General features: G+C 39.7%; 1 protein-coding gene across 1 annotated transcript in view; it reads right to left on the reverse strand.

Moving 5' to 3' along the window:
- Window positions 1-15,433, reverse strand: part of IQGAP1 (IQ motif containing GTPase activating protein 1) — a 107,851-nt gene that overhangs the window by 37,423 nt on the left and 54,995 nt on the right. The window contains exons 10-15 of the mRNA XM_038532895.1: window positions 11,210-11,373; window positions 9,875-9,959; window positions 9,014-9,177; window positions 8,643-8,803; window positions 7,266-7,390; window positions 5,096-5,259 (exon numbers count right to left, since the gene is read on the reverse strand). Of these exons, the coding sequence (XP_038388823.1) occupies window positions 5,096-5,259; window positions 7,266-7,390; window positions 8,643-8,803; window positions 9,014-9,177; window positions 9,875-9,959; window positions 11,210-11,373 (863 nt within the window). The remainder of the gene's footprint in view (window positions 1-5,095; window positions 5,260-7,265; window positions 7,391-8,642; window positions 8,804-9,013; window positions 9,178-9,874; window positions 9,960-11,209; window positions 11,374-15,433) is intronic.

Genomic DNA, 15,433 nt, shown 5'->3' on the forward strand with positions numbered 1-15,433 from the left:
AACCACAAGAAACAAGTGTTGGCAAGGATGTGAAGAAAAAGGAACCCTGATGCACTGTTGATGGGAATGCAAACTGGTACAGCTACTGCAGAACACTGTATATAGGTCCCTCAAAATATTAAAAATAACTCCTTTTCTCCCCCATCATGGTATGTGCAGTTGACCATTCCTCGCCATGTCTTCCCACAAGAGTTTCAGGATCAAGCGACTCCTGGCCAAGCAGCAAAAGAATTGTTACATTACCCAGTGGATATGCATGAAAATTGGTAATAAAAGCAGGCACAACTCCAAGAGACTGGAAAAGAACCACGCTGGGTCTATAAGGGATCGCACATGAGATGGCACACATATTTATGCTGCCTGAAGGTCACATGTTTGTATCCTATCACTCTGTGACCATCACTACTACCTGAACAATAGACGTGTTTTATTGGGAAAATGGTTCCTGTTACTATGCTTCTGCATGAGTAGGTTGATTCAGTAACAAATATGTGAGATCATTTGTTTGAAGGGGGAAAATTTTATTTTATTATTATTTTTTAAAGATTTATTTAATTTATTTATGATAGACATAGAGAGAGCGAGAGAGAGAGAGAGAGAGAGAGAGGCAGAGACACAGGAGGAGGGAGAAGCAAGTTCCATGCCGGGAGCCCGACACAGGACTCGATCCCAGGACTCCAGGATCACGCCCTGGGCCAAAGGGCAGGTGCTAAACCGCTGAGCCACCCAGGGATCCCCTGAAGGAGGAAAATTTTAAAATAGAACTACCATATGATCCAGTAATTTCATATTAGGAATATACCCAAAGAATACAAAATACTAATTTGAAAAGATATATGCACCTTTATGTTTATTGCAGCATTATTTATAATAGCCAAATTATGGAAGCAGCCCAAGTGTCCATTAACAGATGAATGGATAAGGAAGATATGGTGTATATATACATAATGAAATACTATTCAGCCATATAAAAGAATGAAATCTTGCCATTTGCAACAATATGGATGAAGCTAGAGAGCATAATGCTAAGCAAAATAAGCTAGTCAGAGACATATATCATATGATTTCACTCATATGTCGAATTTAAGAAACAAAGCAAATGAGTAAAGGGAAAAAGAGACACAAACCAAAAAACACACTCTTAATTATGGAGAACAAACTGATGGTTACTAGAAGGGAGGTGACTATGGGATGGGGAAAATAGGTAACGGGAATTAAAGATCACTTATCATGATGAGGACTAATGTACAAAATTGTTGAATCACTACCTTGTACACCTGAAACTAATGTAGCACTCTGTTAAATTATACTGGAATTAAAATTTTTAAAGGAATAAAAAAGAAAAAAAGAAAATTCTATAAAACTATCAAAATAGGAAAAAAAAAGGAAACAAGAAAGCATGATTCAAATAGGAAAAAAAGGAAACAAAGACAAAATAGCTATTTTAAATATGTTCAAAGAATTCAAGAAAACTATGTCTGAAGAACTTAAAGTATAAGGAGGATACTTGACCTGAGAATATCAAGAGACAAATTATTTTTTTTAAAAAGAGCCAAATGAAATTCTGGACTTGAAAAGTATAATAACTGAAATGAAAAATTCACTAGAGGGACACAGCAGATTTAAGCATGCAAAAGAAAAGAACCAGCAAACTTGAAGATAGTTCAATTTAAATTATACAGTCTGAGGCACAATATCCAGTATGAAGGGGATCCCTGGGTGGTTCAGCGGTTTAGCGCCTGCCCTCAGCCCAGGGCATGGTCCTGAAGTCCTGGGATCGAGTCCCACATCGGGCTCCCTGCATGGAGCCTGGTTCACCCTCTGCCTAGGTCTCTGCCTCTCTCTCTCTCTCTCTCTCTCTCTCTCTGTGTCTCTCATGAATAAATAAATAAAATCTTAAAAAAAAAAAATCCAGTATGAAGAAAGAATGAGGAAAAATGAACCAAGCCTCAGAAACCTGTGGGCACCATTAATAATACCAATATAGGCATAATGGAATTCCCAGAAGGCAACAAGAAAGGGAGGAGGAATAAAGAATACTTGAAGAAAATCTGAATAAACTTATAACAAATAAAGACATGGAATTAATAATCAAACATGCATTCTGCAAAAAACAAAAGAAAACCCAAAAAACAGGACCATATGGCTTCACTGGTGACTTCTAGCAAATGTTTAAAGACGAATCGACATGAGTCCTTTAGAAACTCTTCTTAAACCTAGAAGAGGAAGTAACACTTCCCGGTTCATTCTGTGAGACCAGTATTACCCTGATACCAAAACTAGACACAAAGATATCACAAGAAAACTACAGACCAAACTTAAATTAAGATCTTTCACTTGTTAAATTTAGAACTCCGATGATTATTTTTAAAACCACTCCCAAAATGGCTCAGAGAAACTAGGCTGAGGCCTAAAAAAGCCAATTCTACCAAATATGCAGTCTAAGCTGACGAGCCTGGCAATATTAAGCACATTTTCCTCTAACTCCCCCCTTTCTCCTCCTTTGATGAACTCTGAAAGTTATTCCCCAGCAAAAGGAAATGCTTCAAACTCTAGTCACATCCTCTAAAACTTTAACTGCCATGACCCAAACAAAAGGAGCAGTCAGGCTTACAGCATGAGTGAGAACAGGTATAAGTTATATCCTCCAACGACTTCCCTTTTTTAGAGTTTTCCTTTTTTAGGGAACCAGACCTAGCTTATTCTCCCAAACCCCACTCCCCTCTCAGTCAGATATAAGATTCTTTCTGGACTTATATGGTAGCAAAAACAAATGCCAACACAACTGGCTTTTCAAAAACCACTGCAGCCAGGCCCCAGGCTAGAGATTCTGAATCAGCAGGAATACAGTTAAAGCTTAGGAATCTGTATTTTAAAAATAACTTTTCAAATGTTGTAAAAAATCGGCCAACTTTGGGAAGCTCTTGATGCAAATGATCCAAAATTAATATCAAAGACAAAGAATTCCATTTACAACTTCCATACAGCCAACTGCTTCTCACCCAATTAAATGAAATCAGTTATCGCCTGTTCTCAGTTTCCTAACTACACAAAAGGAGTTGTGTATCAGATCCCTGACATTCAGCACAATCATGTGCCTCTTAAATGAAACCTGGTACTTGTTATATTTATATGATTAGGACATGGTAATGCCAACTACTTTCCTGACAATGGAATCAAAGGGAACTTATCAATATTATAGTATTACCCACAACTCTTCTATCCCAACCCAAACTTAAAGAGCCTGCAAAGGTGTGAGTGTACAAAAGCTCCAATAACACAAAAAACCGGGTGTTTTTCTACCACCTATGGCTTCCCAGAAAGAATCTGATCCCCTAAGTTAAGAACTTCTTTTAGGGGGCATTTGGTTGGCCCTGTCAGTAGAGTGACTCTTAATCTCAGGGTTGTGAGCTAAAGCCCCACAATGGATGTAGAGATTACTTAAAAATAAAATTTAAAAAAAATTTTTTCTTTTAGTTCTTCTGCTTGCTACCAGAACCTTACTGTAGGGACCCTCTAAGTGAGAAAAGGTATTGTCCTTCCAACAACTAATTGGTATTAGTTAGGAAGAACCTAAAAGAAGATCAGTCACAATTAGAAAAGCAGAATTAATTATGCCTTAATCATGTAAACTAATATCTGAGGGCCTACTACAAAAAAGCAACTTCCTACTCAGCAATATGGAAAAAAAAAAAGAAGGTATAAATCTTGTCCATTTCCTCAACAAACTAGCTGAGAGGTAAACTTTTTAAAAGATATGTTTGTGTTACAATCACCTACAAAAATTTCTATGTTCTTGGGACGCCTGGGTGGCTCAGCAGTTGAGCGTCTGCCTTCAGCTCAGGGCGTGATCCAGGATCGAGTCCCACATCAGGATCCCTGCAAGGAGCCTGCTTCTCCCTCTGCCTATGTCTCTGCCTCTCTCTCTCTCTGTCTCTCATGAATAAATATATAAAATCTTAAAAAAATAAATAAAAATAAAAAAGGCATTATCTACTAAAGCTTAACACATGTGCTTCCCTATGACCCATAAATTCTACTTCTAAATGTACACCCAGTAGAAATGATATATTTGCCAAGAGACGTATACTAAAATATTCATAGAAGTACAACTTGCAATAGCCAAAAAGTAGGAAACAAACCAAACTTTACCACAGACAGAATATATAACCACAGAGTAGAATAGTATACAACAAGAAAGAATAAATATTGCTTCTTGCAATCACACAAATGAATTTTACTAACATTATATTGGGCAAAAGAAGCCAGATACAAGAATACATACTGTATGTATTTATATACAGTTCAAATACAATTCAAAAACAGGCCAAAAAAAAAAAAATTCAACCGTGGTGTTAAAAATCAGAATAGTGATTACCAGCAGGTGAGGGAGTAAGGATGGATGAGGGCAGAAGGGATGGGGCAGTTAAGCTTTTCATAATCTGAGCACTGGGACACCTGGATGGCTCAGTGGTTGAACATCTGCCTTTGGTTCAGGGCGTAACCCCAGAGTCCCAAGATCAAGTCTCCCATCGGGCTTCCTGCATGGAGCCTGCTTTGCCCTCTGCCTATGTCTCTGCCTCTCTCTCTCTCTGTGTCTCTCATGAATAAATAAATAAAATCTTTAAAAAAAAAATAATCTGAGCACCAATTACACAGGTATATTTATACAACTGTATACTTACATGACATTCATTCTTTGGACCTTATACTTCAACACAATTTTATTTAAAGAGACACAAGAAAGGGACACCTGGGTGACTCAGTTTAGTGTATGACTCTTGATTTTGGCTCAGGTCATCTCAGGATTATGAGATCGAGCCCCTAGTGGGGCTCCATGCTGGGTGTTAAACCAGCTTAAAATTCTCTCTCTCCCTCTGCCCCTCACCCCTCCTCCCTCTCTTAAAAAAAAAGAGATTTGTCTGTAATAATAACAACAGAAAACCACAAAACAACCCCAAATGTGTACTGTGACATCTCATATCCCTCCAAGGCTGTGAATTCAAAGGTGCCTAGAAAACATCCCTACCTCTATCTTAGTTTTAGGAGGGATGAAGTTCTTTGCACAGAAAGGAACAATTTCACTGCCACTCACCTGGGCTTTCTCTCTCTTTGCTCTGATCAGTGTGTCTTGGTAATGCTGGGCCACTTCTGTAAGGACTCCCTCAAGTTTGGCTGCAGGAATCTGCAGAGCCTGTAGAGTCTTTTGGGCATCACCTTCATCCAGGGCTTCATTAATTAAACCAATGGCTAAAATCCCTAAATATGAAGGGACAAAAGGTTACTTTTTAAATTAGGAAATTATATAAATAAATCTTTAAACATGCTAAGGAATCATAAATCCACCCAAGCATTACCATGATTCAAATTATAATTTGCCACCTATAATATTAAGCAGCGTTTAAATTTTTTTTTAACTTTAGTGTTTGTTTCATTTAAAATAAACACCCTAGTATACATATTTCCATTGAAACCTCAAGTATTTGGTTTTATTTTTAATTGTCCTAATGGAAAAATAAAGAGAATTTTGATGAAACTGGTTTTAATAGTATAGCTTTCAAGTACATCACAATGTGTAATCAAAACCACTTTTTAGGGATCCCTGGGTGGCGCAGCAGTTTGGCGCCTGCCTTTGGCCCAGGGCGCGATCCTAGAGACCCGGGATCGAATCCCACATCGGGCTCCCGGTGCATGGAGCCTGCTTCTCCCTCTGCCTGTGTCTCTGCCTCTCTCTCTCTCTCTCTGTGATTATCATAAATAAATAAAATCTTTAAACAAAAAAAAACTCTTTTTATTCACAAAAAAGAGTTTAAGGGATCATAAAAAGTCACCTGATTAAACTTTTTTTTTTAATTTTTTTTTTTTTAATTTAATTTATGATAGTCACAGAGAGAGAGAGAGGCAGAGACACAGGCAGAGGGAGAAGCAGGCTCCATGCACCGGGAGCCCGATGTGGGATTCGATCCCGGGTCTCCAGGATCGCGCCCTGGGCCAAAGGCAGGCGCCAAACCGCTGCGCCACCCAGGGATCCCTGATTAAACATTTTTATATAAGAAAAGATTAGGCTTAGAAATTTCTTCTTCGAGATCCCACTTCAAACAACTGGACAACAGCAGATCCAACCCCAGGGCTCCCCACCCTGAGGCAAGGCTCTTCTTGCTAAATCAATGGATATTTCTCACAGGAAATACAAACTAAAACTAGAAATGTCACTCCCCAAGTATCCCAGGCAGCTGTGCTATTTTTGTAAAGACTGTGGTATAATAAAGATGTGGCTAACTTTTGACCCCAGTTCTTGGGAAGGAGCCTCTAACCCCCATTAGAATTTCCTAAATAATTTGATTATCTGTTTATTATCCGATTATTCAGGCATGGCTTCTAGGACCACACCTGAATATATGCCACCCAGATGGGCCCCTGGGTAGTCTCAGGATGGGGTCTGATCATGCTGGAAAGACCAAGCATATGATCAGAATTCTGGGGGTTTGAGCAACATGATATTGTGATATCAGCCAACCCTACCTATCTCCAGGGAGAAGAGGTAGATAGGAAACGGAGTTCAATTACATGGCCAACAATCAATTCCTCACAGGTAATGAAGCCTCTTTAAAATCTCTGGTGACCCAAATCTCAGGAGAGCTGGTTGGGGTACACATCCTGAGGACACATAAGCTTGGTCTTTGGGACCTCACTATATTTGGGATCACCCTCTAGGTCTTCTCTTTTGGCCAGTCCTGATTTGTATCCTTTCTAATAAAACTATATTCTTCATAAATATAGCATTTCCTGAGTTCTTTAAGTCACTCTAGCAAATTATTGAATCTGAGGGGAGTGTTGAAGGAAATTCTGAATTTATAGCCAATTGTTCAGAAGTGTAGTGACCTGGGAACTCCTTAAAGCTTGTGGTTAGTGTCTCCAATGAGAGGAGTCTTATGGGAGGAGTCTTATGGAAGACTGAGCACTATACCCATGCAAGATGACCTAAATCCAGGTGGTGTTATAACTACTTGTTATAAAACATTTAAAAATAACAGATCGTGTTCAAGTTATCTCCTGAAAATGTTAGTCCTTATTACATACATATCTAATTGTAGCAGTTGCCTGATGTTTCAAAAACAATATCCAACCTCAGCTTTTTGTGACACACACACACACACACAAATTTTCAAGAATCTTTCTGGGAGTAATGTTTAGAGCCAGTTTATGGAATCACAGTACCTTTAACAGTTTCACTATCTGAGGGGATGGTTAAGTAGATTACTCACTCTCATGTTCCTCCTGCACCACCAGATTTACATGGTCCACACAAGCTTGGATGTCATTCCATGTAATAAATTCATTATTTTCTGCATGTGCCTGAGTTTTCAGTTTCATCAGTTCATCAAGATACCTACCCCATTCCCCCAACAAAGAAGATAATGAAATACAATAAAATCTTTAAAAAAAAAATCATTAAGCAAATCTTACTGAAAAGTATTGATTTTTTTTTTTTTGTCTTTTTCTTTTTTGTTGTTTTCAAACAGCATTAAGTATTTTATTATTACCTCCAATTTTTCTGGAATATAAATGCAATTGAAATTCAGTCATTCATTCATGCAAAGTATTGATTTAGACAAGGATTATCAACTTGGGTTAAAAATATTAGGTATGGGGATCCCTGGGTGGCGCAGCGGTTTAGCGCCTGCCTTTGGCCCAGGGCATGATCCTGGAGACCCGGGATCGAATCCCACGTCGGGCTCCCAGTACATGGAGCCTGCTTCTCCCTCTGCCTATGTCTCTGCCTCTCTCTCTCTCTCTCTCTCTCTCTCTGTGTGACTATCATAAATAAAAAAAAATTTTTTTTTTTTAGATATTATGTATGGGTAATGGGGAACTGGACACTTTGATGGTACAAAGGTGCAAAAAAAGTTTATGCTAAGGGAAAAACATAAATACACATAAGAGGGATAAGCTTTCTCCCGGATTCAAGAATCAATCTTAGTATCTTTAATGGTGACACAAGTCAATTTCATATGCCTCTAGTTATGAGAAAATATGAAATACACAACACCAAAAATGCTGACTTGATCTTGACAAGCCTTTACACCTAATTTCTAATTTACAAAAATAAGCCAAATCTCAGGAAGCAACCAGAACCAGAAGATGGAACATTTTAGAACAACTGGTCCTATCTCTTTAACAAGTCAATATCATGAAGAAAGGAACAATGCTAGATTAAGAGATACCTAAAGGGTACAATAGCCAGGTGTAACACATAGTCCTGCACTGGACCCTGGTTTGAAGAAATCAGGTGAAAAGGACAGTTTCGAAACTAGTGAAGAAGTATGAAAATGGACTAGGGTCTGCACATATTAAAGAAGAACTATTGATTTTGCCAGGGTTTGTACTATGAGATTGTACTATTTTGGCTACCTAATAAATATCCTCACTGTTTTAGATAAGCATACTTACATATTGAGGGGTGGAATGTCATGATATATGTAATTTATTATAAATCCTCCAGCATAATAAAGAATAAAATGAATCAGAATAGGGGGGAAAAAAGCATCATACTAAAGTCACAATGCCTGAAAACAGGAGTGTGGACACCCAACAGAGTAAAAGCTGTCCAATGGATTCCATCTACCACTCTGGGGACCCACCTCTGACAGTTTTCTTCTTCGATATTGGTAAGGCCTGTCACAGAACTGCTCAACTGTTTCCACACTGTGTTCATGTCCCCTGACTCCAGTGCCCTGTTGATTAGGGCCACAGATGACAACATCTCCACGGCAACAGATAGCTCAGGATGGGTGAGGCTATGCTGCACAGAAAGGAGAGGAAAAAAAAGATGAGGACATTCCGGGATACCAAGTGAGGTCAGGACTTCAGTTAAGCCATAAGAAGTCTAAGTTTCTGTTTTTTTGTTTGTTTGTTTTTTTAAAAAAGGCTCTGCCAAGCACACCAAGAAGTAGGTGTTGAGTTCACTTCTGCCCCATTTTGGTCACAAACAGGAGAGGTTCAGCTGACTTACTTCAGGACTCTGTTGCTGCAGGGTAGCCAGCTCTTTCTGATAAAGATCAGCAGCAAAGGGATACACCTGGGGCAGCTGGGCCTCAGGATTCATGAGCTCCAGAACAGTCTTCTCAGCAACACCCTTCTGGATAGCAGCATTGATTGCCGCCACAGCTGCCAACCCTGCACAGAACACAGGTCAGAAATGCAGCTGGCTTGGGAAGCCCTGAGAGGAAAGAGATTCAGTTTTCACAGAAGAAAGTTCTATTCTGCAGATAAACTATAAGCCATGATGTTTGAAGTGGAACTTTCATCTTTAAAAAAAACAGCCTCCCTCTTTGTATGAAGATGAACTGCAGGCTATGCCAACTATATCCCAATAAAGCTATTTTCCACTCCAATTCATCCTGCGACTCTTTCTAAAGCATCTCTCCCATCCCATGTAGCCTGGCGAATCAAGTACCAGCTTCTTAAGCTGCCACAATCTTTCCAAGGGTTTATCTTACACAGCTCAACCCCGAATATCTACAAATATTGTATTCTAACCGCTGTTGCTTCAAAACATCTTTGACCTTTGGCACCTCTGCTCACACCTCCTTTCCTCCCTGCTCAGGTTAGGAACATCCTTCTCTCTCTGCCACCACCCAGATCTTACCAATCAAGCCCTAAGACTCTGCTCCAATGACCAAGTGCTTGCTAGCCAGAGTAAGCCCACACTGACTCCAGTTCTACTCTAAAACTAGGGTAGGGCACCTCTAGTGGCACCTGCTGGTCGATTGTGGCTAGCAGGCTTGGGGTGGGGGTGAGAAGTGACAGGATCTGACCTCAGATGCCCTAGCGACATTAACCCCACACAGTATCTCAGGGAGAGGACTCTTACTTCTTTGATACTGTTGGGCAGTAATGTTTGCAGCATCCACTCCAGACTGGAGCTCCTCCTTCTGCAGGGGATCAGCCTGACCACCCTGAGAAAAGCAAAGAACATTTATGTAAAGATTCTCATGGCTATGCCTCCAGGCCTTACAGTTGTATCTCAATAGCAGTCACAGGGACAAAGTTCGGCCCTAAGTGGATGTGTCAGGCTGCATCAGAGAAAGTGGTAGTCCTAGTGGGAACCAATGCCCTCACCAAATCTGGGGTAGAGGACTTTCCAGATACTAGCACATAAAAAAAAAAAGTTTGTAAGAAGCATCAAAATACTGACGTAAGGGCAGCCCCGGTGGCGCAGCGGTTTAGCGCCGCCTGCAGCCCGGGGCGTGAGCCTGGAGACCCGGGATCGAGTCCCACGTCGGGCTCCCTGCATGGAGCCTGCTTCTCCCTCTGCCTGTGTCTCTGCCTCTCTCTCTAGCTGTGTGAATAAATATGAATAAATAAAAAAAATATAAAAAAAATAAAAAAATAAAAAAAATAAAAAAATATGAATAAATAAATAAAATCTTAAAAAAAAATACTGACATAAGATGTTTACAGCCTCATTAGCACATTAATACTGTTTGCTTTGGCCATAGATACTGGGAATCTGCAAAATGTGCACTTGATGGGCCTTGTTCAGACAAAAAAGAAAGCCATTTGTGTTTGTTCTACCAGCCCCACTAAGTACAATTACACAGTCTGCTCTTACTGCACATTAGTTAAGTACTTTCCCAGTGCTGGCCAGAGGAAACTAGTGATGTGTGTTTTTATGTAGGAAATTCCTGAAGTAAGAATGTAGGAGAGATTCAGGTTTTCCCCCAGGGCTTTTCATTGGAGGGTTAAAAAGGATGCTTCAAGTGAAGGGGTAGTCAGGTTTGGAGGGCAGGTAGTATTTATGTTTAAGAGGGTTTACAGGGACGTCTGGGTGGCTCAGTGGTTGAGTGTCTGCCTTTGGCTCAGGCGTGATCCCGGGGCCCTGGGATCAGGGCCCTGAGATCGAGTCCCACCTGCATCAGGCTCCCTGCAGGAAGCCTGCTTCTCCCTCTGCTTGTGTCTCTCATGAATAAATAAAATCTTAAAAAAAAAAGGTTTACAGCTATAAAAGCAAACAAAAGCTAAAGACAATCTGTATTTTACCTGAGGATATTATAAAAACCTACATTAAGATGCAGAAAGTTATGCTAAAAACTATAGGTTATACTGTAACTATAGGGAAAAGAGATCCCACAAATATGTTTCAGCAAGAACACAAGATTCAAACAGCTGTATGTGAATGCCTGCCAGCCTGACCCACGATCCTCACCTGTCTCTTGTGCTGTCTGTCACTCAGGAGCTGCTTGAGGTACCAGTCCCCGTTTTGCTGCTGCAGCCCTCGAAGGCCCAGGGCTGGTGACTGCAGTGCCCGGAACAAGGCAGGTGCCACACCCTGCTCCAAAGCCAGGTCCACATTTGCTAATGCAGAAGACGCTGAGGAGGGGGAAAGGCCGCAGCTTATGAAGACGTTTTGTGAACATCACAGCTTACATCACTTTCCTTCCCCTAAACCAACCTCAATTTCAGAAGAGCGAAATATAGCTCAGATGGCCTTTGTTCTGGAATATCCCAGAAGCACAAGATCTTGGAATTGGAAGAGAACCTTAAACTGCTCAAGTTCAGGGGTCCCCAACTGGACTGTTTGTCAGTTAACAGATTCCTGGAGCATGCCTCAGACCTACTGAAAAGCTTTCAGATACAGACACCTTAGCACTATGGGGCTAGCAATATGAGGCACCAGTCAAAACCAACACATGTCTAAATTCCCTCTAAATGCCAAGCTGTTGTCTAGATAAAACTACTGAACAGGAGAAGGTTTCTCCCACAGCAATCTGTGAAAGTTTTCACCCTGGTGTTGACGCCTGGATACATCAATCCCTCTTTCCCTCAGTCTACCCCAGATTAAGGAACTTTCATTCCTTCTTAACAGCATCAGTCTGAATCCCTTCATTATCCAGCTGTCTCCTGAACACACTCTACTAGGACAGTGAGTGCCCAGATAGCGAGGGTGGTCTGAGCGCAGGGATTGGTAGAGGCGATTAATACCCTCAATCCTCTCTACCTCTAGTCACTTGAAGTCACACAAGGTCTTTAACATCTGGCAATGAAAACCTAGATGCTCCTTCATCTGAAAGTAATAAAGACACCTTCTTCACAGTGTTGTTAAGATTAAACAAAATTACGTATGTGAAAGCACTTTTTATGTTGTAAAATAAATAAGGAATTAGGCTGGCAGTCAGAATAAGGTATTTTCTGACTTCAAAAATAATAGCCACTGGGAAGCGATCCTTACCGTATGATTTTGTTTCCCTATTTTTAGAAAACAAGAATTCTCCCTCCATGCTCCATTCAGGGATGAACATCTGATTTTTATCACCAAAGTAGCAAAACAAATCAATAACAACATACCAAAAATCAAAGTATTTGGGGTATAGCAGCACTTAAAATTTTTAAATGTTTTAATGTTTTCATTAGTAAAAAAAAAAAAAATGAATACAAGGTGTTAAAGGAAAAATTTTAAATCTCTATGGATTTGTAGACTCAGTGTAGACTCCTAAGAGACTACTCACTCCTTCCCAACGATTATACCTGCAATTCTGCTAACTCATCACCACACCAAGGTGATGGCTACTCCTCCATGTGATCCTTAGCCAACTAACTATCCATTCCTTCAACAGCATTTACTGAGCACCTGCTTTGTGCTGCAAATACAGCTATGAACAAAACAAATGATCTCTGTCTTGGTGAAGATTTTATAGGAGTGGGGACAGAAAATACAATCAACACAGGTTAACAACCAGGCTTTCTCTAGGTATGTGATGCAGAATCTCAGATTATCTATCTACAAAAGCATCTAGTCAATTATGCTTTTACTTTAAAGCATACTTACTACATAAATATGTAAATATTTAAAAAAACATTTACTAACATTCACACTATAAAGATGATAAAGGTTAGAACACTATTTAAATACTTTCTTCCATTAGGCTTTAATTAATTTTCCTTGTTCTACTAAGAAAGTAAATAAAAACTTTTTCTCATTTTGAACTATTTGACCTGCAGCTTTCTCCTGGGGCAGTGGCTTCAATGCCGGTTCTCAAGCCCTCACAGAAAGAATCTTATCTATAATTATGTTAAGATAATTCCTGGGACCTAAAGCTCTTGTATCTTGCTAGCACACAACTTTCTCTTGCCTAGACTTGCTCTACGATTAGGAAACAATTGTTCCTCTTTGGGGAATCCTGCCTTATCCTCACCTTATCTATCCAGTGAAGGTTCTTACACAAACCTCCAAGCTGTCATCACTCCTTTCTTTTTCTGTGACTGTACTTCATATGTCTTTGATACCTTCTAAGTAAGTTGCCCTAAAATTACTCACTTGCATGTCTATCTTCCCTACTATGTTGAAAGCTATTTGAGGGAATTTTGAGGGAATTTTTTTTAAAGATGTATTTATTTATCTGAGAGAAAGAGAGAGAGAGAGAGAGAGAGAGTGGAGGGGGAAGGGCAGAGGGAGAAGGAGAGAAAGAATCCCAAGCACGACACAGGTTTTGATCTCACTGCCCGAGTTCATAACCTGAGCTGAAATCAAGAGTGGGACATTTAACCAAGTGAGCACCCAGGGGCCCCTAAATGGAACACTTCAAAAATGTACAGCTACAGCTCTTTCCCCCACAGGTTTATAATGGACTCTCAGACTTTGCCAGGTAAAGCTACAACGGTTACAGAATCCTAAAGAACATAGCAGAAAAAAAACACCCTTATTGAAACAAAGAGTGTATTATGCACTGTTATACAGCAGGAGACATGTGGGACTTTCTTCTCACATAGACAAGTATAAAAGACTGGTTTATATTTGTTGGCTTAAGTATTCATACAGATACAGTATAACACAGTCACCCATATGTGAATGGTACTATTACTCCGTTCAGAAAACAGTAGCTTAAATGAACCAGAATGGAACAGAATACAAAGACTCCTGGTCAGGCTTTAGAGCTCCTGATCATACAGAGTTGGCAAAATCTTGTAAAGTCTCAGTAGTTATTCAGAGCATTGGTTCAAGGGAGAAATTAGGGCCTCCCAATGAACAGAGAGGATATGGATTACTATTACTATTGTTATTATTATCTTGAGCAAAACAAGGTCAAGCCTGGTTGAAATCAAATAAGCTTTTTAGTTCTTTGGTGAGTCTAACCATTACACTAAGAATTACAGAGGTTTCAAAAGAAGCAGAACTCATAAATAATCTGTACTCAAAGAATTTATAGAGATGTCAGAAACAAAGGCAAGCCATATAAGACAATATATATATATAATTGAGTATCAAATTGTGTAGTTGGTCTTTAAGTGCCATGGGAGAACTGGAATGGGCACAGGTGAGAACTGAGCTGGACCAGTGATGGGTATAATTTGGATCAGGTAAGAGATAAGGCATGAGGGCATTATAGTGAGAATACATGATTAGCAAAAGCTATAATAACGCTAATGTTTACTGAGTACTCACTAAATACCAGGCATTTTGCATGCATTATTTCACCATCTGTAGAACAAGTCTGTGCCACAGGCATCCCAAGTCAATAGCTATTAGTAAGAGGCCAAGAGACCAAGGCCCAGGTCTGAGCCACTCCACAGCGGGACTCTTCCATGAGTCATGAAATGAACAGAGTGAATATGGGAGACAATTAGGCAAATGAGTTTGTACAGAGAATTGTATGCATAAAATACCATATAAAAAACTCCACTAGGCTAGGGGTCTGCCTTTTGTCCATCAAGTTATAAGGAACCAATGCAAGTTCTTTAGTGAAAGAGTGACAAAATGAAAATGACATTTTCAAGATATGAATTCCTCAAAAGTACGTAACATATATACACAAAAATCAGTATGAATGATATAAACTCATTTTTGTTTAAGTATATTTTTAAACATATGTATAAAAATATCAGTAGTGGTGGGGGCACCTGGGTGGCTCAGTCAGTTAAGTGTCTGCCTTTGGCTCAGGTTATGATCCTGGGTCTTAGGACTGAGCCCCATGATCGACCTCCCTGCTCAGTGAGGAGTCTGCTTCTCTTTCGTCTTCTGCCCCTCCCCCTGCTTGTTCTCTTTCTCTCTCAAATAAATAAATACATAAAATCTTTTTAAAAAATCAACAGTGGTCATTTCTAGAGAACAGGGGTCTAATTTTTTATGGGTTTTTTTTGTTTATGTCTGAATAATTTGCATTACTCTTTAAAAGAAAAATGAAATTATAAAATTAATTTAAAAGTAGAAAAATAGGGGTGCCTGGATGCAGTCCATTAGGCCTCCTACTCTTGGTTTCAGCTCAGGTCCTAATCTCAGGGTTGTGAGAACAAGCCCTGCATTGGGCTCCACACTCAGCAGAGTCTGCCTGAGATCTCTTTCTCCCTCTGCCCCTTCCCCCTGCTATCTCTCTCTAAATAATAAAATCCTTTTTAAAAATAAAAATAAATATAAATAAAAATAGGGGCACCTAGG

Source organism: Canis lupus, chromosome 3, assembly GCF_011100685.1.
Source record: "Canis lupus familiaris isolate Mischka breed German Shepherd chromosome 3, alternate assembly UU_Cfam_GSD_1.0, whole genome shotgun sequence".
NCBI lineage: Eukaryota > Metazoa > Chordata > Mammalia > Carnivora > Canidae > Canis > Canis lupus.